Genomic DNA, 24089 nt, shown 5'->3' with positions numbered 1-24089 from the left:
CTACCTCCGAACTACACCCCCAGCTCCATTTTTTATTCTTTATTTTGAAACAGGGTCTCAATGAGTTGTACAGGGCCTCACTAAGTAGCTGAGGCTGTCTACGAACCACAATCTTTCTGTCTCAGCCTCCCGAATGCTGAGATTACAAGTGTGCACCACCACACCCAGCATGCTACATCATCTTAATCCTTAAAACAGCCAAATGAAAATAGTTCTTGCCTTTTTACAGAAAGGCAAACTATATGTAGCCCAATGTCATATAGCTAGTAATAGAGATGGAATTCAGATCTAGGTCTCTTTGATCTCTTCTGCTTTTTAATCTCTGTATACTCTAAGGAGATCATATTTACTATCTAACAGTTTTGGTAGATGGTATTTTCCAGCACTATTAAAATAGCCACTAGTCACATGTTTTTACATTTAAAAATTAATACTTAGATAAATTTTTTACTTTCTTGCATATTAGCCACTTTTTAAACAAATAGCTACATGTAGCAAGTAGCTACTGTTCAAGATAATATATATGTAAACTATTTCCATCCTTATAGAAAGTTCTGTGCCAAGTTGTCCAATAAACTTTCAAGGGCGTGCTTGTCATATAATAAAACAGTAAAAGTTGGCTGGACAAGACAGATCTATGTCTTCTGCTTAGATTGTAATCTATTTAGATTACCTCTACTTCCTGACTAATATTTTTGGGATCTGAAGAATTTAAGGTTTTACATGGATTCTTACTGTTAACTAATGCTGTTAGTAAACAATGAGATTATTCATTCTTGGATCTTGAGAACTGCTGGTGTAAAAAGCCATATAATTCTTATAAAGTGTTCTGGTATTTAAACAGACTTCTTAGGCACTTTTTGAGTTTTAAATACTTGAAATTCTTTACCAGGAGTTATGTCAGAGTAACAAATTGCGATGGAAAATTTCTGAGATAGAGACTTGTGGTCTTCTGCTCTAATCTTGTATTTGTTTTCTTCCATGTTCTAAGTCTTTTGAAAACATTTCTGTGGACTCAGTGGATTCATCCAATGAAAAAGGTAATGCTCAAGATGGTTGGAATTTTTTTTTACACATTTTGCAGTTTCTTTTGCTAGACACTTGGAATTACTTAATCACGTCTTGATGTAATCTGGTTTATTTTGAACATAAAATGATACATAAAGTTTTACATATAAAAGTTAAGGGAAAAGTCTACTTAAGTTGATAGATAACTGATGATATAAACTGATTGAAAAAGACAAAAGTTTTGTAACTTGAAAAACAATAGAAATACAAAGTAAGACCCCAAAAATTATAATTTGAAAACATTTTTAGTTTAAATTGTACTTCTTTAATTATAAATTTGTCACTTAAATTTCTTAAAACCTGTTTGTTAAATAACAACTAGGGATCTTAATGCTTATTTGTTTAGAATTGCTATGTGATCTTATTTGATGTATTCTTAACCTGATATTTTTATTTTCAGGAAATTTTTCTCCTAGAGAACTAGACAGTATGCTGCTAAAGAACACTGATTGTATAGAATTGGCTTTATCATATGCTAAAACATGGTCAAAATATACAAAGAACATAGTGTCATGGGTTGAAAAAAAGCTTAATATGGGTAAGTAGTCCTTTGAAGTATCTGATTAATTAAATTGTGATTCATTTTCTATAGCTGAGTATTATGATTACAAATTAGTAGTTATTTCATTATAATAAAGAAAATCAATATCTATTTCCCTTCTTGTAATAAAAACTTTTCTTACACTAGTTAAACCCTTTGAATATTTACTGTGGGACAGCCATTAGACTCTGAAGACATAAAGACAAATAGAATATTCTTTCCTTTAAAGAAATCATGCTCTGATGGGTGAAAAGAAATATAGTTAGGCCAGGGATGGTAGCACATGCCTGTAATCCCAATACTTGGGAGGCTGAACCAGGAGAATCACAGGCTCAGGGACAGCCACTTAGCAAGATCCTGTTTCAAAATAAAAAATAAAATAATGTTGGGGGGCATCAGGGAAGTAGAATGCCTCTGGGTTCGATTCCCAGTACCACTATACATACATACATAGAGCTTAGAGGTATACCTTGGAGGTAAAGCACCAAGTTCAGTCCCCAGTACCATGTTCACACACACACACACACACACACACCAAAAAAAGAAAGGCAGTTAAGTAATATGGTAAAAGGAGGTAAAAGCAATAATAGATGTATAAGCAGAAGGTGATAGAAACATCTTTTCATTTTTGTTTGTTTTGTTTTGTTTCATAGTGCTGTGAATCAAAGCCAGGGCATGATGCGTGCTGCCCAGTTGCTCTTCTACTGAGCTACACCACAGCCCTAAGAAACATCTTCTAGGTCTTTTACAGTTGAAAAAATCTTTTCATATTATCTCATTTAGTTCTATAGAACCCTGGAAAGTAGGCAAGACAAGGATCCTTAATGCCATTTGAAAGCTGGGACACACCAAACAAGCAATTTTTTTAGTTTATATAGCAGGTTTACATAAGATCATATAGCATAACTGGAAGAAAAAAGATAGTACCAAGCTCTGTGCTCTTTCTACTGCATTTGTTTTAAATAGGGAATGCTAATCAGAACTACATGAATAGCCCTATATAGGGATAGCTCACAAACAGATAGGTTTATTCCCTCAGAGAGGAAAAATTTTCCCCAATTGATTTTGATGAGAACTTATAATTAAAAATCACCACATTATGTCAAGATGAATAACAGTTTGTGTGATCATTTTTAACTGGATAATTAGAAATAATTTTATACTATCAAGGGGAGAAAATAAGTTAATTTTGTCTTCTGATACCTTCTTCATTCTTTTTAGAATTGGAGTCCACTAGAAATATTGTGAAGTTAGCTGAGGCAACTAGAGCTAACATCCGACTACAGGTATGTATTCTGTGTACTTCAAGGGTTCAATAACAATATAATACTCAGATGAGTTCCAAAAAGTGCCTTGCAAAATAAAATTTTGGTTAGCAAAGAACTTAATTGCTAATCTTTTTATTGCCAAAATAAAATTATTTTAAATTTAAATAGTTGTTCATTGTGGAAAAGACTAGAAAATTCAGTTTCTTATAAATTTATCTTGATAGGGCTAATTTTGCTAACTAGTTTACAACTTTTGATTAATTTCCTTTGGTATTTTTTGCATAGTCACATTTATAACTAATCAGTTTTCTTGGGGAAAATCTAAACTTAAAGTTTCGAGTTTCTCTCTAAATTTAGTGTTGAGTCTGGAATTCTAGTGCCATTTCTGTTATAAAATTTACTTTTCAATTTTGAATTCTAGAAGTTTATGCCACTACAGTCTCTATTTACCAGTGCTCTTCTTAAAGATATAGAGAGCAGTCACCTTTTACAACAAACAATTGCAGCTCTCCAAGCCAACAAATTTGTGCAGGTAAAAATTAATGTATATGTGCAGTACACATATTTTTTATAGTATCATACCTTTAGAAAACAGCTTTTTTATTTCTTTTAAAAATATTCTTGACAGCCTCTACTTGGGAGAAAAAATGAAATGGAAAAGCAAAGAAAAGAAATAAAAGAACTTTGGAAACAGGAACAAAATAAAATGGTTAGTATTATGATGGAGTTTCATGTACCTGTTTGTGAACATCTAAAATAATGTGTAGCATACGATCACCTACCTTATTCTGTAGTTTTTCTAAAATACTGCCTCAACTGCCTTCACGAATACGTTAAATAAACTTGTACAGTAGGGTTTTTCATATCTATGTTTAATTCCCTCTTCTGTGTAGTTTGAAACAGAGACTGCTCTCAAAAAGGCAAAATTGTTATGTATGCAACGTCAAGATGAGTATGAAAAAGCAAAGTCTTCCATGTTTCGTGCAGAAGAGGAGCATCTGTATTCAAGTAGTGGATTAGCAAAAAATCTCAACAAGCAACTAGAAAAAAAGCGAAGGTTGGAAGAGGAGGCACTTCAAAAAGTAATATTTTTTGTTATTTGGAGTTGAATTGGCAATCATCAGTTAAAGAGTTTGGTTCTTAAATGTCAGCATGCGTCAAGATCACCTGAAAGGCTTATTCAAATGGATGGTTGGCCCCACCCCTAGAGTTTCTGATCAGTGAGTGGTCAAGGGTGCAGTCCAAGCAACATGCATCTCCAGCAGGTTTCCACGTAATGCTGATGTTGGTGGAGACCCACAGTCTGAGAGATTTTTTTTATTTTTTTGTATTAAAGATTTTTTACTAGATTATTCAGAAAGTTTAATTCTTAAGCAAATATGTGTGTTGTAAGTGTGCTAATTCTGGTATCTGCTAGCAAGGATAGGCTAAATCTATATTACTTATGAAACATAATTTGATAAGCAAATTCTATAAGATAAATGGTAAATAAAATTAGGAAACACTATTTTAAATAAAAGTAAATACTTATTTTCTAAATAAAATATACCAGTTATAAATCTTACTTGACTGTTCATTAAAACCAAGTGTATTTGAATCACTGACCAAAACAGATTACTATTTGTTATGTTTAGAAATACTCTATTTAAAATATAGATAGAATATTTCACATTTTTATGAATACTTTTCAGTTACTTAAAATTAGCTTTAGCCGGGCGTGGTGGCGCACGCTTGTAATCCCCATGCTTGGGAGGCAGAGACAGGAGAATCGCACAGGTTTGAAGCCAGCTGTGCTGGCTTAAGAGACCCTGTTTCGAAAAATATAAAAAATAGATCTGGGAGTGTAGTCCAAAGGTAGAAGGGCTTCCAGGAACCCCAGTACCACCTAAAAAATAAAATAAAATTAGGTTTACTAAAATAAGCATTTAATTTAAAATATAAATTCTTGATCAGCATTTTTTCTGTGATATTCCTGAAGGTAGAAGAAGCAAATGAACTCTATAAAGTTTGTGTAACAAATGTTGAAGAAAGACGGAATGATCTAGAAAATACGAAAAGAGAAATTTTAACACAACTTCGAACACTTGTTTTCCGGTGTGATCTTACCCTTAAAGCTGTAAGTAATTTCTTCAGTATTTTGAAGGCTGAGTTGTGGAGCAACATGTTTTACTCTTTACAGAAGGAAGAGGATGTCTGATGAGTCATGATTCTTGTGAGATTTATATTCTGAGAATAATGGAATGTGTTTGGAAATTGACTTTCAGTTTTTAGTATGACGTAGTTTGAGCTACTTTGATATATCCTCCCTCCCCCGTCCCTTTGATGATTTGTTTGGTTAAAGCAGTATGAATTTCAAATTGCCTCTAAACCACTATCTTTCTTGCCTTGGTTGATAAAATTGATTTGACCCTTGAAATTCCTATCAGCTCTGTGAGATCTACTTTCTAAAATTCAATTAAACTAAATATTAAATTTGAATCCAGTGATTTATTTATACACAAAGCATCTGGCCCACATGTGTTTTCATTTACCTCTTCAGAATGTTTTTTGTAAAAAAAAAACACATACAAAACCTTTTTGGTGTACAATTCACAAGTTTTAACACATGTACAAATTTGTGTAACCACCATAATTCAAGATTCAGAACAGTCTTATCACTTCAAAAAAAATTCTTTCACCAGCTACACTGGTGCATACCTATAATGCCAATTACTTAAAAGGCTGGTTCAGGAGAATCTCAGGTTTGAGGCCAGCCTGAGCAGCTTAGCAGGATCCTACCTCAAAATTTAAAACGGGATAGATAGCAATGTATGTAGCTCTCATGCTAGAATGCCTGCCTAGCAAGTACAAGGCCCTGGGTTCAATCCTCAATAACAACAAGAAACATTCTTCTATGTTGCACCTTTGTAGTAAATTCTCCATTTACCCCTAACCCTTGGCAAGTACTGATGTGTTTCCTGTCTTAATACTCTGGTCTTTTCCAGAATGTCATATAAATGGAATCACGTGGTATATAACCTAACCTTATGAGATAGGCTTCTTTTACACAGCCTTTCTTTGTGACTCATCCATGTCATGTTTGTGTGTTGTCCGTGGTAATGTGTGTGTCAGCAGTTTGTCTCTTTGTATTGCTGAGTTGTAGTCCACAGTATGACTGTAGCACACTTTTATCTATTCACTGGATGAATATTTGTATTGTTTCTTGCTTGGAGTAATTATGATTAGAACAATATTCTTGTAAATATTTATTTACAGATTTTTGTTGAACTTAAATTTTTATATTTTAGAGTAAATAATTCCGAGGAGTAGGATTATTGGTTGGTATGTTAAATGCATGTGGAATTCAGTAAGAAACTGCCAAACTATTTTTCAAAGTGGGTGCAATCAACATTGTGTGAAAATTCCAGGTGTTTTGTGTCCTTGATACTTGTCATTTCTTGTTTTTAAATCTTACCTATTCTAATAGATGTGTGGCTTTATCTAATTGTGACTTTATTTTGTGTTTTCAGAATGGCTAATATTGAGAATCTTTTCAAGGGTTTATTTGTAATCTGGAATTTGGCTGTTTTAAAAAAATTTATTGAGTTTATTTTCTCATTATTGAGCTTGTATATAGTTTCTCCTATTCAAAGATTTTTCTTTTTATACTTTTAGCAGTGTTTTTCAGAAAGAAAAATGTTTTAATTTTGATGGATTCTAGCTTATTAGGGTCTTCTTTTATAAATAAGCCTTGCTTATATATTATACCTAAAGGTACATCACCTACCCCGAGGTCACAAAGTTTTCTCCTAAAAATTATTGTTTTGCATTTAGACATTTAGATATATGATCTATTTTGAATTAACTTTTGTGTTTGCTGTAAGGTTTAGACTGACGTTCATTTTTAGCTCATAAATGCTATACAGGATTTTAACTTGTGGTAGTCATTGAGTACCAACAGGTCAGTGCCATTGATAGGAAAATTACTGCCTGAATTTTCTGGAAAAAAGGGGAAATATCTTAATTACACGAGACCACAAAGCAAACATGAGGTTTGACAGGCAGATGTAGGAGTGAGAGGAAGCTTAAGTACAATGTCTTTATTGGATTTTCTCAGGAAAGGCAAAGTAGGCAAAGCAACTGTTTAGAAATGGCCAAATTGAATAATTCTGGTGAGTTATGGAATATAGGGATAGTCTCTAGTTGCTTGACACTTGGCCCTCAGATTATTTAGGATAGAGGAAATAATTGGCTTGCTGGAAAAGTTATATAGGGAGTTGGTTGGGGACACAAATTTGGACTAGTTGGTTCACATAAGACAGATATGTGATCTCAGCTGAGCCCTTGGCTGTCCAAAGAATTGACTAACTCAAGAAGGAAGTCTTCTCCCTGTCCAGCATTCTTTTTAAGACATGAAAATATTTTTTAAAATGTTAAATATCATAAGACAGAAAATAAAAACATGGTTAATAGAGATGTTCACTTGTTCTAATACCATTAGCTGAAAACACTATGCTATTTCTGTTCATTGCTTTTGCATCTTTTATAAAAAAAAATCAATTGACCATATTTGTGTGGATTTCTGGATTCTCTACTTTATTCCACTAATAGTTGTATCTGTCCTTTTGCCAAATCGCCACTGTCTTGATTCAGTTGCTTTATTGTACATCTTAAAATCAGGAATGTGAATCTTCCAACTTTATTCTTTTTCAGAATTATATGTTTAAATTCCTTTAACCTAGCCGGGCGTGGTGGCGCACGCTTGTAATCCCAGCATTTGGGAGGCTGAGACCATTGCGGTTTGTGGCCAGCCTCAGCTACTTAGTGAGGCTCTTTGCAACTCAGTGAGACCCTGTTTCAAAATAAAGACTAAAAAGTAGGGCTGGGTGTGTAGCTTGGAGGTAGAATATCCGTGGGTTCTATACCCAGTACCAGAAAAAAAAATTAAATTAAAAAATTAAATCCTTTAACTTTCCATAAAAATGTTCAAATCAGTTTGTCTATAGCTATAAAAAAATGCCAATATTTCAGTTGAAATTATCTTAACTCTTAGAGGAGATTGTAATGAAATTAATTGTTTTTATAGCATCTTAACTATATGAATATTTATTTATTTATTTATTTATTTATTTATTTATTTGGAAACAAGGTCTCGCTAAGTTGATGATATAGCCACACTAAGTTTCTAAGACTGGCTTCAAACCTACAATCCTCCTGTCTCAGCCTGCCAAGTACTAGGATTACACACATGCACCACCATGCCCAGCTATATGAAGTTTTTAAATCAATGAGCACTGTCTCTCCATTTATTTAGGTTATTGGGGTTGTGTGTGTGTGTGTGTGTGTGTGTGTGTGTGTGTGTGTGTGTGTTTTGTTGTTGTTGTTGTTGTTGCTTGTTTTTCATTTTGAAAGAGGGTCTCACCAAGTTGCAGAGGGCCTCACTCTGTAGCTCAGGCTAGCTTCAAACCTCAATTCTCCTGTCTCAGCCTCCCAAGTACTGGGATTATAAACGTGTTCCACCAAACCTGGCCTATGTTATTGAATTTTAAGAATTAGTATTTTAGCCGGGCGTGGTGACGCACGCTTTGTAATCCCCGCACTTGGGAGGCAGAGACAGGAGGATCGCGCAGATTCGAAGCCAGCCGCGTGCGCTGGCTTAGGAGACCCTGTTTCCAAAATAAAAAATGTAAAATAGGTCTGGGAGTGTAGCCCGGAGGTAGAAGGGCTTCCAGGAACCCCAGTACCACACACACACAAAAAAAAAAATTAGTATTTTATACCAATAAATTATATTATAGTTCTCAACATATAAATCACAAATTTTTAAAATTTAAATCTGTATATGTGTGTATTTGATAGCTCTTACAAAATATTTATATACATGCACTTATATAAATTGTATGTGTATGTATATATTTCAATTAATTTCAAATTCTAGTTTAATAATATTTGTATATATTCTTAATGTTTATATATGGATTTTGCATCTTGCAAACTTGCTAATCTCAATTATTTGTTTTAGGAGCTTTTATAGATTCCTTGCAGTTTTCTATGTAGAAAACTTTTATCTGCACATAGGGATAGTTTTAAATCTTTCTTTTATGTCTGTATTCCTTCTATTTTCTTTTTTCTTATTGCATTAGCTAGGGCTCCCAGTTGAAGAGATTCCCATTGTTGAATATAAGTGGTAAGAGAAGGCATCCTCATCCTCACCGGGCATGGTGGCACACGCCTGTAGTCCCTGGGCTTGGGAGGCTCAGACAGGAGGATCACGCAGGTTCGAAGCCAGCCTCAGCTGATTTAAGAGACCCTGTTTCCAAATAATAGGTCTGGGAGTGTAGCCCAGAGGTAGGAGGCCCCTGAGTTCCATCCCCAGTACCACCAAAAGATATAGACATACAGACAGACAAGGCATCCTTGCCTTATTCTCTATTGGGGGTAATTATTCAGTCTTTCATCATTAAATATGATAAAAGCTGTAGAATCTTTGAAGATGTACTACTTTATGTAGTTAAAGAACTTGTTTTTGCTAGTTTGCTGAGAGTTGTATTATAAAAGTGTTGGATCTTTATGAAATGCTTTTCTACATCACCTGATATGATCGTGTAGTTTATCTTCTTTAGCCTGAATGTCCATCTAGCCTTTCATTTCTGGGATAAACCCCTCTTGATTGTGATGCATTGTTTCTTTTATATATTGCTAGATTCAGTTTGATAATGTTTTGTTGAGTATTTTTTTTATTGATGAATGATAATGGTATGCCTTTTTTTTCTTTCATCCCCTTTTATACTGTTTTGTTTTTGTTTTTGGTTTTGGTTTGGGGCAATTCCAATTTTGTAAAATGAAATGTTCCCTCCTATTTTGTTTTCTGAAGAGTTTGCTCCATATATGTGTTGCTTCTTCTTTAAATGTTTGGTAGCATTCTCTGGTGAAACTATCTGGGCTTAGGGGTTTTGCAAGAATTTTTTCTATATATTGAATTTCTTTTTATATTGGCCTATTAAAGTTAATTATTCTTAGGTGAATTTTGATAGTTTGTGGCTTGTACGGAATTGTTCCTTTTTATCTTAAATTGCTGAATTTATTTGCATAGTATTATCTTATTCTTTAATATTTCAATAAGTTGATACTTATACTTTTTTTTTTTTTTTTTTTTGCGCTACCGGGGATGGAACCTAGGGGTATTGTACCTCCAAGCTACACCCCCAGCCCTATTTTTTTTAGCTCTTTTTATGTTTGAACCAGGATCTCACTGGGTTCGCTAAGTAGCTGAGGCTTTCAGCAGACCTTGATCCTCTGGTCTCTGCCTCCCAAATTCTGGGATTATAAGCGTGTACCACCATGCCCATCTTGATACTTCATTTCTGACACTGATCATCTTCATTTATCCCTCCTTCTACTCTACCTTCCCCCCACCTCCAGTCTGGCAAGAAGTTTGTACATTTTATTGATCTTTAAAAAATTCTTTTTTACTGATTTTTAATGCCTTTAAGTAACTTAAAGGCATTGTTTAAGCAACAATGTTTACAATGTCCATTGATCTTTCTGATTTTCTAGTACAAATATTTAATGCTTTAAATTTCCCTTAGCATTATCGATTTGTATCTTACAAATTGTCATTATTTTAAAATCTTGAGACTTCATCTTTGATCTATGGATAATGTAGAAGTTTATCATTTAATTTTCCAAGTATTTGAAGAGTTTCCATATATTTTTCTGCTATTGATTTCTAGTTTAATTCCATTATGGTTGAAGAAATACTTTGTATGATTTCAGTTCTTTTAAATTTGTTATGGTTTATTTTATAACCCAGGATGAGTAAAAATAAAACAGAAATAAAGAATAAAAAGAAGCATCAGCTGGGCGTGGTGGCGCACGCTTGTATTCCCTGTGCTTGGGAGGCTGAGACAGGAGGATTGCACAGGTTCGAAGCCAGCCTCAGCTACTCAGTGAGGCTCTCAGCAACTTAGTGAGACACTGTTTCCAAATAAAATATAAAAAAGGTCTGGGAGTATAGCCCGGAGGTAGAACGCTTCTGGGTTCCACACCCAGTAGCACTAAAAAAAAAAAAAAAAAAAAAAGAAGCATCAATAAAAATGAAAAAGGGAAAAGAAAAATCAATTAAACTAAAAACTATTGGAAGAGATCAATTGTAAATGTTTCATATGTGCACTTGAAAAGAACATGCATTCTATTGTTTTTGTCTAGAGTGTTTTTTGAATATCAGTTCCTGTTGGTTTATAGTGTAATTTATTTGGGGGGCGTTTTTTCTATATTTATTGGTGCATTATAATCTCACTTCATAATGTAGTACATCATGATAGTGACATGCATGCACACAGCACTTGTTAGCTTTTCCCTGGCTCCCTCCTGACTCCCTTCCAGAGTATTGAGATAGACAGTGGTTTTCTCATGTATGTAAATAATGTCAATGAAAGTGGTCCCTTTATTAATTCTCTCTCTTCCTCTCCACTCTCCTCTAGGCCACTTTCATTTCTCCACTGGGATTTCTCCTCCATTACCCACAGCCCCTCTGGTACCCTGATTACTCCCTAGCTTCTGTTTCTCTGTAAGAGAAAACATGACCTTCACTTTCTGTGACTGGCTAATCTCACTTAACATAATGTTCCTCAGGTCCACCCATTTTCCTGCAAATGACATAATTTTGTTCCTTATTGCTGAGTAGAATTCCATTGGGTGTATATCTCATAATTTTGCAATCCATTCATCTGTTGATGGACACCAAAGTTGGTTCTATATTATGGCTATTGTGAATTAATGCTACTATAAACATGGATTTGCTTGTATTACTATAATATTTCAATATGAGTCTCTTTGGAAAGATACCTAGGAGAACTACAGCTTGATCATATGGTAGATCCATTCCCATTTTTCTGAGGAATCTCCACTTTGATATCCATAGCAGCTGCACTCGAACCTCTGTGTTCTACCTCTGAGCTACACCCTCAGCCCTGTTTTGTTTTGTTTTTTGTTTTTGTTTTGTTTTTTGAAACAGGGTCTCACTAAATTGCCGAGTTGCTTGCTAAATTGCTTAGGCTGGCCTCGAACCTTGGTGCCCTCCTCTCTCAGCCTTTCAAGTACTGAAATTACAAGTATGCACCACCTTGCCTGGTTTCTTCTGTATTTATATTTACTTTTTTATTTACTTACTTTTAACTACATCTATGAACGGTTGAGAAAAGAGTTTTGATGTCTCCAACATATGTACTTCTAGTTCCTTCAGTTTTTAAAAAAGTTTTATGTATTTTGAGCTCTGTTGTTAATTGTTTCCACATTTGGTAAATTAATCTTTTATCCTATGAAGTATCTCTTTGTCCTTGTAAAATTTCTTAGTTGTGAACATAATTTTTTTCCTTATTGTTTTGAACATGGTATACCTTTATTCATATTTTGTGTGTGTGAGTGCTTATGATACTAGGGATTGAACCCAGGGCATTCTACCTCCAGACATACCCTCAGCCCTATTTTTTATTCTTTATTTTGAAATAAGGTCTTACTAAATTGTGGAGGACCTCACTAAAAACTGAGGTTGGCTGTGAACCTGCAATTCTCCAGTCTCAGCCTCCCAAGTACTGTGATTGTAAGCATGTGCTACCATGCTTGGCTCCTTTTTCCATATTTTTATTTTTAACTTCATATTTAAAGTGAGTTTCCAGTATAGCATATAGATAGCATATACTTTATTCTGATTTAAAAGTCTGTTTTTAAATCAGACTGAGCCTGGTAGTCCAATACTTAGGAGGCCTGTAATTCCAATACTTAGGAGGCTGAGATAGGAAGATTGCAGGTTTGATGCCAGCCACAGCAAGGTAGTGAACCCTCAGCAACTTAGCAAGACACTATTTCAAAATAAAAAATTAAAAGGCTATGGGTATAGATTCCCAGTTCAAAAAATAATATATTACACACACACACACACACACACACACACACACACACACACACACACATCTCCCTATATACATATATAGAAAGAAAATCTTTTGTGTGTGTGTGTTAGTACTGGGGTTCCTGTAAACCCTTCTACCTCCGGGCTACACTCCCAGACCTATTTTATACTTTTTATATGGAAATAGGGTCTCTTAAGCCAGCATGGCTGGCTTCGAACCTGCGCAATCCTCCTGTCTCCACCTCCCAAGCGCGGGGATTACAAGCGTGCGCCACCATGCCAGGCGAAAGAGAATCTCTTTAAGTGAAGGGTTTAAATTTTTTATTTCATGCAAATATATGCTGAGATATAGTTTATTTTGTTTCTTTCTTGTTTATGCCTTGTTTCTCTTTTACTGCTTTCCTTTAATTGAATGGATAACATAATAGAATATTTACCTATTTAGCTTATGTATTATAGATTTAATCTATTTTTATTAAAATTACATTTTAATTTACCTAAAATGCTTATTCCTATTTTGTCTGGTTTATATATTGGGTTTTTGTTGGCAATTGCTATATGTAATAGTTGGCCCTCTGTATACATGGTTTTTTTCCATGGATTCAACCCACAGTGGATCAAAATTCAAACAAAAAGCCTGGCGTGGTGGCACACATTTGTAATTCCAGCATTCGGGAGGCTGAGACCAGAGGATTGCGGTTCACCAACAGCCTCAGCTACTTAGTGAGGCCCTCTGCAACTTAGTGAGAACTTGTTTCAAAATAAAGATTAAAAAAATAGGGCAGGGGTGCAACTCAGAAGTTGAATGCCTCTGGGTCCATCCCCAGACCCACCAAAAAAAAAAAAAAAACCCTGCATCTATATCAGTATGAATATGTAGACACCTTTTCCTTATTATTCCCTAAACAATATAGCATAACAACTGCTTACATAGCAATATATTAGATATTATAATAAAGTAGAGATTAAAGTATATTGGGCACCAGGCGTGGTGGCGCACGCTTGTAATCCCAGCATTCGGGAGACAGACTGGAGGATCGAGGTTCGTGGACAGCCTCAGCTACTCAGTGAAGCCCTCAGCAACTTAGTGAGACCCTGCTTTAAAATAAAGAATAAAAAATAGGGCAGGAGGTATAGTTCAGAGGTGAAATACCCATGGGTTCTATCTCCAGACCCACAAAAATAAAAAATAAAAAAGTATATGGGAGATATGTATAAGTTATATGTAAATTTTATGCTATTTTACATAAGGGACTTGAACATCTGATATTTGGTGATCTGAGAGGTGTACTGGGACCGATGTCATGAATACCAAGGGATATTTATGCCTCATTTTTTACAGTTCACTTCAAATTAGTATTTAACCATTTGAAGTGTAATGTAAAACACCATATAAATAAATCCCTTTACACATTGGGTATTGTGATTGGCATATGTTTATTACATTGATACATTGAAAACCTCCCCTGGTCATCTTAAAACTTTTGTTTTTAGAAGTCATACATATAAAGAAATCGAGAAATGTAGTTCATTATATTTACCCATTTGTTTTCCATTTCTGTTCATTTTCCTTAAATTCTTAGAATTGCATCTTTCCTCTGGTAACATTTCTATAAACAGAACTTCTTTTAACATTTTTTTATAGCATACCTGCTGGCAACAAATTTTCTTGACTGTCCTTTGCAGAGAATATATTTAATTCTTAATCTTGAAGAGCATTTTCGCTGGAAGTAGCGAGTTCTAAATACAAAATTCAGCCACCACCACACACACACACACACACACACACACACACACACACACACACTGCCTTCTTGTCTACAAAGCTTCTCATGAGAAATCCGCAATCATCTGAGTCATTGTTCCCTTATGTGATATGTGTTGCTTTTCTTTGGCTACTTTCAAGGTTTTATTTTCATTGTGCTTCCTTTTCAGCAGTTTGGCTAAGTTGTATCTACGTGTGGATTTTGCTGAGTTTTTCTTGTTTTGGTTTCTCTTTAACCTAGGAGTTTGACTCTTGAAAAATTTGGTTTGTTTTTAGCTATTTGTTTCTTCGATGTTTTTGTTTGCAGCACTCTCTTTTTCAGTCTTCCTCGAAGACTCCCTGATTCACATGTGCTCACACGTCTGGGTGATCCTATTTTGTTCCCCAGTGTTTTTTCATTTGATTTTTCTTATACATTCCCCACCTTACAGTGGTTCCGCTTAAATTTTTTACCTTTATTCAGGGTTTTAAATACATTTTCAACTTGGAATGAATATATCAGGATGTAACCCCATCCTAAGTTGAAGAACATCTAGATTGTCCTATTGTCTTTAGATTCACTGACTCCTTTGCTGTCTCCATTTTTCTATATAATCCTTTAGCAAATTATTGTTTTAGAAATTTTACTTTTCAGCAGTAAAATTTCTTTTTCCTTCTTTTTTATAGCTTCCATTTTTCTGTTAGGCCTTATGTCTTTGACTGTCTCTTGATTGCCCTTACTTCTTGAATATGTTATAATAGCTGTTTTAGAATCTTCATCTGATAATCTCCATATTTGAGTCAGCTCAGTGTTGGTGTCTATTTACTGTCTTTTCTGTTGTGAGATATTGAGATTTTCCTGGTTCTTTGTATGACAGGTAGCTTTGGATGATATCTTTGACATTTTAGATATTAGTCTGGGTTCTTTATAACTTGTATTGAATGATGACTTTTTTTTAATCTTAGGAGAATTTGATCTAGACAGGTTCACTTTGCAGCTTCCATGTTTATGGTTATCTGGCTGAGAACTGTACCTGCTGCTCTCCAGAGAACCAGAGGCATCAATTCTCAGTCATTAAGTGGGAGACAATAAAGAGAAAAAGCTACAGGAATGTCAAATCTCTTACTCCTTGCACCACAGTTTGTCTCATCATAAAGGAGAATTTCTTTTGGAATCATTGAAATACATGTATACTTACATAGCATTTTGTATATCATGGTTTATTTCTGCCTTTTGTCTCTGTGACTATAGGTAACAGTTAACCTCTTCCAGATGCAGCATCTGCAGGCTGCCTCCCTTGCAAACAGTTTACATTCTCTCTGTGATAATGCCAAACTCTATGATCCTGGGCAAGAATACAGTGAATTTGTCAAGTCTACAAATTCATCCGAAGAAGATAAAGTTGATGGGTGAGAATAACATATAAATGAAATTATTTCTACAGATAGAACCTTTGCTATGTTTCTATATGGCATAAGGAGATATCTTTTCTAACATTGGTGGAATTAACTTTAAAACTTTATGAATTTTTTTTATATTTATGGTTTCTTAAGTATATTTAAGGAATTATGTAACTCTTTTGAGAGTAAAGCTTTCCATTTTGACACAGATTTCTGCTCTGTAAGACTTAAGAATACTTTGGGAGTGGAAAATGATGAGCATACATATTTTCAATGTCCTCAAAATTTTACCTACATTTTCCACTGAGGTTATACTAAAAAAGTTTAACATTAATTCATGACTCTACTGTTGCTCTTTCTTTCCACGTGTAACACTGTAAATAATTTAAAAATTGTATCCTTGTCTCCTTAAAGAAGCTGAACCACTTAATATAGTTTGCTTTTAATTGCTAGTTACTCTATTTGTAATCATCAAGTTAACAAATCTTCTGAATATGGAATAAAATAGACTGATTTAAACAGCTTTACTTATTTCTTTCTTAGGAATGTAAATAAGCAATTAAGTAGTCCCCAGACATCTGTGTATGGACCTGCTGACTCTTTAGAGGATGTTGTGCGCCTTCCTGACACTTGTAATAAAATCGAAGAGGACAGATGCTCTAACAATGCAGACGTAACAGGTAGTTCTCACACTAAAGAGAACACTTGTTATCAAAAGAACTGATTGTTCACATATGATTTTAAATGGAGCTCCAGAACTAACGCTATGGAATTAGAAGATCAAGCTTTCTATTGTAACTTTATGCAATCTCTTTACAATTAGAACCATCATGCCTATCTTGAAGTCCATAATTGGTCATTGTTAAAGAAATTGGAATTGTCATTTTATAAAATGTCTCTATTTTATCATATGAAATCCACTTGTAGCTAAGTTTTGACTTTGAATATTCTTTTCTTAAAGGTCCTTCTTTCATAAGATCATGGACATTTGGGATGTTTAGTGACTCTGAGAGTACTGGAGGGAGCAGTGAATCTAGATCTCTGGATTCAGAATCTATAAGTCCAGGTACATAAATATTTAAGGTTAGCAGTGAAAATCAATGAAAGATTAAAATAGTCATGGGGGGGTATTTTAACTACCTTATTTTTATAATGAACTGTTGCAGATTTAAAGAGGAGAATGTACATATATGTACAGTTTAAAGAAAAATAATGATTAACAAACTCTGATATAGTTACCACCCAGCCTAAGAAGTAGACAAGTATTAGTATGTTAAAAGCCTCCTGAGTACTCTTTGCATTGGGGGGACGGGAATTGGGTTGAACCTAGGGGCATTCTACCTCCAAGCTGTACCCTCAGTCCTTTTTATTTTTTATTTTTTATTTTAAAACAGGGTCTCACTAAATTACTAAAAGTCTCTAAATTGCTGAGGCTGACAGCAAACCTGCAATCTTCCTGACAGCCTCCCAAATACTGGGATTACAGGTGTATGCCACCATGCCCAACTTTGGGCACATCTTGATAACATTGCCCTATTACCAGAATAAACCACTATACTGAATTTTAAAAAGCATTTCACAAGCCGGGCGTGGTGGCGCACGCTTTTAATCCCCATGCTTAGGAGGTGGAAACAGAAGGATCACACAGGTTTGAAGCCAGCCTCTCTGGCTTAAGAGACCCTGTTTCCAAATAAAAATATATAAAATAGGTCTGGGAGTGTAGCCCAGAGGTAGAAGGGTTTCCAGGAACCCCAGTACCACCAAAAAAAGAAGAAAAAAAAAGTATTTCACAGATACTTTAAATGTTGCTAGTACCTATATATAGTGGGGTTTGCACTCTTATTGGTATTATTCAAATGAAATACTATTCTTTTATGATTTTATTCATACATGTCCCTACTCTTCTTTTTTTTGAGATCCATATTGATGTAACTCTTTATTTTCACTACCATATTCTGTGAACTAAAATATCATTTTCAGCCTCAAGTTGTTTTGCAGTTAATTTTTTTTTTTTTTTTTTTTTTTTTTTTTTGGTGGTACTGGAGTTCCTGGAAGCCCTTCTATCTCCGGGCTACACTCCCAGACCTAGTTTTACATTTTTATTTGGAAACAGGGTCTCCTAAGCCAGCGCGCGCGGCTGGCTTTGAACCTGCGCGATCCTCCTGTCTCTGCCTCCCAAGCGCGGGGATTACAAGCGTGCGCCACCACGCCCGGCTTTTTTGCAGTTAATTATATATTATAATAAACAGTACCCTTGTGCCAATTTGTATGCCTTGATATAAATTGTCTCAAAATCCTCAGCGAAGCAGAGTGAACTCTCCTTCAATGGCTTCAAAGGGGAATCCAGCATAAAAAATAGAGATGGTAGCAGGAGATTATAGCATTTGAATCCATGAGATTCTTTTTTATATATGTGGCACTGGGGATTGAATCCAGGGACATTCTACCTCTGACGTACAGCTCCAGCCGTATTTTATTTTTATTTTAAAAAAGGGTCTTGTTAGGTTGGTGAGAATCTCACTACTTGCTCAGCCTGTTCTCAAACCTGTGATCTTTCTGTCTCAGCCTCCAAGTATTGGGATTATAAGCGTGCACCACCACACCCAGCTGAATCCATGAGATTCTTATTTCCACATTCTTTCCTAATTTCACCACTGAAGACTGTGTCCTGCTTTTTCTGGCCATGTTTCTAACCAGGGGCATTCTACCCCTGAGCTACAACTTAAGCCTTATTTTATTTTTTATTTTGAAACAGGTTCTCAAAATAAAATTTTGAGGTTATAGTAGAAAAGTTTTATCCATAACATGAATTAATGACTATACTGTTGCTATTTATTTCTATGTTTAGCTGAATAAATAATTTAAAAGTTTTATTCCCATCTCCTTAAAGAAGCTTGAGGGTCTCACTAAGTTGTTGAGACTGGCCTCAAACCTGAAATCCTCCTATCTCAGCCTCCCAAAGACTGGGATTCAGGCAGAGGCAAGTTTCTGTTTGTAAGATAGGGAACTAGTTTATAATTACAAGAGTTCTAAAGTAGGACATGTGACCTGTGATATCTTAGTATTGGGAATACATTCAAAGCAAAAACTAGACACCCACATTGAAGCATATTGAGGAGAAAAATCCTTTTGGGGAGAAGGTGTTGGTTTTCTTTTTTCTTTTTCTTTTTGGCCTGTTACTAAAATATTTTTATTTATTTATTTTTATTTATTTTCTCTTTTTTCCCCATTCCCTCCCCCATCCCTCATTCCCATGCTTGGCTTAGTGGTTGACTTCGATATGTTTAAGTACATTGTGTGTTTTAGAGAATTTCCTTCTTCCTCCCTCCCATCCCCTCATTTAGGTTGTCTTGTTGGCTGCTGTATAGGATTTCCTTTTTCATCTAGAGCTCCTCCTATGATCCATTTCTCCTTAGCTTTCACATATTAGGGAACGTATCTGATTTCTTATTTTTTGTGACTGACTAATCTCGCTTAGCATAATGTCCTCCAGTTCCCTCCATTTCCCTGAAAATGATGTAATTGATTTTTTTTAAATGGATGAGTAAAATTCCATTCTGTACATATCCCAGTTTTATAATCCATTCATCTGTTGATGGACATCTTGGCTGGTTCCACCGTTTGGCTATGGTGAATTGTACAGCTATGAACATAGATACACATTCATTAGTTTGGTAGTTTGGTTTCCATTCTTTTGGGTAGATACCCAGATGTGGTATTGCTGGATCGAATGGTAGATATGTTCCCATTCTTCTGAGGATCCTCCATACTGTTTTCCAAAGTGGTTACACTAATTTACAATCCCACCAACAATGTTTTAGACTTCCCACTTCTCCATATCCTTGCCAGCATTTGTTGTTGTTTGTATTTTGAATGATTGCCATTCTACTTGGAGTTAGATCAAATCTCAGGGTACTTTTAATTTGCATCTCTCTGATTGCCAATGATGTTGAACATTTTTTCATGCATTTATTGGCCATTTGAATTTCATCTTTCATGAAGTGTCTATTTAGGTCGCTTGCCCATTTTGTTATTGGATGCTTTGTTTTCTTAGTGTTGAGTTTCTTGAGTTCTCTGTATATTCTAGATATTAGTCCTCTATCTGAGGCATAGGTGGTAAAAATCTTCTCCCATTCTGTTGGCTCTCGATTGAGGTTCTTGACAGTTTCCTTTGCTGAACAGAAGCTCTTCAGTTTCATGCACTCCCACATATTGATTTGCCTTTTAATTTGTTGTGCCTTTGGGGTCTTGTTGAGAACAGTTTTATCTGTGCCTATGTGTTGCAGTGTTGAACCTATTCCCTCTTGGAGAAGCTTCAAGGTCTCTGTTTTAATTTCCAAATCTTTGATCTATCTTGAATTAACTCTTGTACAGGGTGAGAAAGTGGGATTAATTTCCAATTTTCTGGATATGGTTAACCAGTTTTGCCAATACCATTTGTTGAACAGGCTATTTTCCAGTGTATGATTTGGCCCCTTTGTCAAAAATCAATTGGCTGAAAGTGTGTGGACTTGTTTCTGGGTCTTCTATTCTGCTCCATTGGTCTATGTATCTGTTTTTGTGCCAGTACCACGTTGTTTTTATTACAATGGCTTTGTAGTAGGTATTGTGATTCCTCCTGCATGGTTTTTGTTGCTGAGAACTACATTGGCTATTTTGGGCTTTTTGTTATTCCAGATAAATTTAAGGACTGATTTTTCTATGTCTGTGAGGAACAATTTTGGTAGTTTAATGGGCATTGCATTAAATCTGTAGATCACTTTTGCAAGGATAGCCAATTTAATGATACTTATTCTGCCTATCCATGAACATGGAAGATCTTTCCATCTTCTAAGATCTTCAGTTTCTTTTTTCAATGTTTTATAATTTTCTTTGTAGAGATCTTTTACCTCCTTGGTTAAGTTTATTCCTAAGTATTTGTGTGTGGGGGGGGAGATCCTGAGTGGAAATGTTTTCTGAATTTCTTTTTCAGTAGATTTGTGGTTGGTGTACAGAAAAACTTCTGATTTTTTAAGATTTATTTTTGTATCCAGACACTTTGCTGAATTTGTTGATCAGTTCTGTAGCCTTTTGGTTGAGTTTTTGTTGGGTTTTCTAAATATAGTATCATGTCATCTGCAAATAGTGAAAGTTTGAGTTCTTCTTTTCCTATTTGTACTCCTTTGATTTCCTTTTCTTGCCTTATTGCTCTGGCTAGAGTCTCTAGTACTATATTGAAAAGAAGTGGTGATAATGGACATCCTTGTCTCATTCCTGTTTTTAGGGGGAATTCTTGAAGTTTTTCCCTATTTAATATGATGTTGGCAGTAGACTTATTTTAGATTGCCTTTATGATGTTGAGATATATTCCTTCTATTCAAACACTATGCAGTGTTTTTATCATAAATAGATGTTGAATTTTATCAAATGCTTTTTCAGCGTCTATTGAAATGATCGTGTGATTTTTGTCTTTGATTCTGTTTATGTGATGAATTACATGGATTGATTTTCATATGTTGAACGAACCTTGCATCCCTGGGATGAGTACTACCTGGTCATGGTGTTTGATTTTCTTTATGTGGTTTTGAATGCGTGTTGCTAGTATTTTGTTTAATAGTTTTGCATCCAAGTTCATCAGAGATATAGGCCTGTAGTTTTCCTTCCTTGAACTGTCTTTATTCTGTTTGGGTATTAGTGTGATGTTGGCTTCATAGAAGGTATTTGGGAGAGTCCCGGTTTTTTCTATTTCCCGAAATAGTTTGAGTAGTATTGGGGTTAGCTCTTCTATAAAGGTTTTATAGAATTCACTTGGGAAACCATCTGGTCCTGGGCTTTTCTTTGATGGTAAGCTCTTTATTGCTGTTTCAATCTCTTTGATTGTTATTGGTTGGTTTGAGTGTTCTATATCTTCTTGACTCAGTTTAGGAAGGTTGTATTTATCTAGAAAGTTGTCGATTTCCTCCAGATTTTCCATTTTGTTGGAGTATAGTTTTTCAAAGTAATTTCTCATAATCCTCTGGATTTCTGTACTGTCAGTAGTAATATCTCCTTTTTCATCTTTTATCTTCATAATTTGGGTTGATTCTCTCTTTTTTATGTTAGATTGGCTAGTGGTTTATCTATCTTGTTAATTTTTTCGAGAAACCAGCTTTTGGTTTTATTGATTTTCTGTATTTTTTTTTTATTCTCTACTTCGTTAATTTCTGCTCTGATTTTAATAATTTCCTATCTTCTACTGGCTTTGGGATTCGATTGTTTCTGTTTTTCAAGGGCTTTGAGGTGTGTCATTAGATTATTTATTTGAAGATTTTCTGTTTTTCTTTTTTTTGAAGATTTAAAGAAGTTTATTAAAAGATAGAAATACTGCCAGGCATGGTGGCTCACGCTTGTAATCCCAGCATTTGGGAGGCTGAAACCCGGAGGATTATGGTTTGTGGACAGCCTCAGCTACTTAGTGAGGCTCTTTGCAACTCAGTGAGACCCGATTTCAAAATAAAGAATAAAAAATAGGGCAGGGGGTGTAGCTCGGAGGTTGAATGCCCCTGGGTTCCATCCCCAGACCCGCAAAAAAAAAAAAAGATAGAAATCTTTACTTGTAAGGTGTGAAAGTTTCTTGTAAGCAGCAGATAGATGGATTCTGTTTTTTAATCCATTTTGCCACTTTATGTCTTTTTATTGGGGAGTTGAGGCCATTTACATTCAGTGTGATTATTAAGAGATAATTTTAATTCCTAACATGTTGAGATTTTATTTCTGTTTGAAATACTGTTTATTCTTCTTTGCTTAGTTGTCTGTTGGATGGAAAATCTTGTTTCTCGGGTTCTGGTGTGTATTACCTATTTCTTCTTTGTAGTTAATCTCTTTAAGTATTTTCTCTAGCACTGGTTTTTAAGACATAAATTCCTTCAGTTTCTGTTTGTCATGGAAGCTTCTTATCTCCCCATCTAATTTGATAGATGATTTTGCTGGGTAGGAAATTTTTGGCTGGAAGTTGTTTTTTTTCAGAGTTTTGAATATGTTACTCCAAACCCTTCTGGCTTTCATGAATTGCTTTGAGAAGTCTGGAGTGATTCTAATTGGTTTGCCTCTGAATGTCACTTAGCCTTTTGTTTTTGTTGCCTTTAAGATTCTCTCCTGGCTTCTACATTGGTCATTTTGACAATTATGTGGTGTGGTGAACCTTTTCTCTGATTCTGTCTAAAAGGAGTTCTATAAGTTTCCTGGACCTGTGTATCGACCTCTTGCTTTATGCTTGGAAAATTTTCTATTACTAATTTGAAGAGATTATTGGTCCCTTTGATTTCACCTTCTTTTCCCTCCTCTATTCCGATTATTCTTAGGTTAGCTCTCTTAAAATGGGCCCATATTTCTTCAATGTCAAATTCCTGCTGTCGGATTTTTTTTCTAAGTTAGAAATTATGCGTTTGTTTTTGGAGTGATCAACTTCTAGGAGCGAGATTCTATTCTCCAGGTGGTCTAATTGATTGTTTATAGTTTGAATTGATACCTTTACTTCAATGATTGCATCCTTTATTTCTTTTAGACTCTAAATTCTTTTCGAAGGTCCTGTATTATTTCTACAGTTATATTCTTGATTTGATCTTCTGGAGATCTCTGAATTTCCATGTTACCAGGTTCTGATATTGTGGGCTTGTGGGAGCTCATTGCTCCATTGTTGTTCCTCCTTCCCATGATTTCAGAAGTTTGTGCCTTCTCTGGGTTCTTCCTCGGGTCACCACAACTTCTCTTAGCGTGTTCTGGATCTTGAGTTTGTGGTAATCTCAGCTGCCACTACTCCTTTACTAGGTTGTATCGCCAAGTCTCAGACCCAGGGAGTTAATCGAGGCTGCATGAGACCGTGGGGGTGCCAGGCTGGGCGTTTTCCCACGGGAAGCTGTGACTAGGGTGTGGTATCTCTGCCACTGCTACTCTTTCACTGGGTTGGAGTGCAAAATCTCAGACCCAGGGAGATTATCAAAGCTGCGCAAGTCCCTGGGGGTGCAGCGCTGGGATTTCTCCTGTAGGGGCCTTAATTTCACTTACGGTTGTTGTGTGCGCTGATCTGGAGCTGTTGCAGGCATGGTGAACTTGCTGGCTGGCAATATGGCGCTGCTGCCACACCCTCGGCTGTGAGGCTGGCGCATTTCTTTTCTGGTTTTGAGCTCTGTTCTGAGTCCCTAGAGGGCGTGGTGAGCTTGG

The 24089-nt window shown here is 35.4% G+C and overlaps 1 protein-coding gene across 3 annotated transcripts in view; it reads left to right on the top strand.

Moving 5' to 3' along the window:
* Positions 1-24089, top strand: part of ARHGAP29 (Rho GTPase activating protein 29) — a gene marked incomplete at both ends in the record, with an annotated part of 68804 nt that overhangs the window by 25660 nt on the left and 19055 nt on the right. For 2 of the 3 annotated variants that reach the window (XM_080692598.1, XM_080692597.1), the window contains 10 exons: positions 992-1040; positions 1469-1606; positions 2831-2895; positions 3299-3409; positions 3506-3586; positions 3771-3959; positions 4856-4993; positions 15763-15920; positions 16455-16591; positions 16873-16977. In XM_080692598.1, coding sequence (XP_080548724.1) covers positions 992-1040; positions 1469-1606; positions 2831-2895; positions 3299-3409; positions 3506-3586; positions 3771-3959; positions 4856-4993; positions 15763-15920; positions 16455-16591; positions 16873-16977 — 1171 coding nt within the window. The remainder of the gene's footprint in view (positions 1-991; positions 1041-1468; positions 1607-2830; positions 2896-3298; positions 3410-3505; positions 3587-3770; positions 3960-4855; positions 4994-15762; positions 15921-16454; positions 16592-16872; positions 16978-24089) is intronic. The other variant, XM_080692599.1, reaches the window with a different exon arrangement.

Source organism: Muscardinus avellanarius (assembly GCF_963383645.1).
Source record: "Muscardinus avellanarius genome assembly, chromosome: 3".
Classification (NCBI taxonomy): Eukaryota; Metazoa; Chordata; class Mammalia; order Rodentia; family Gliridae; genus Muscardinus; species Muscardinus avellanarius.
This window is presented reverse-complemented; position numbering and strand designations above follow the sequence as displayed.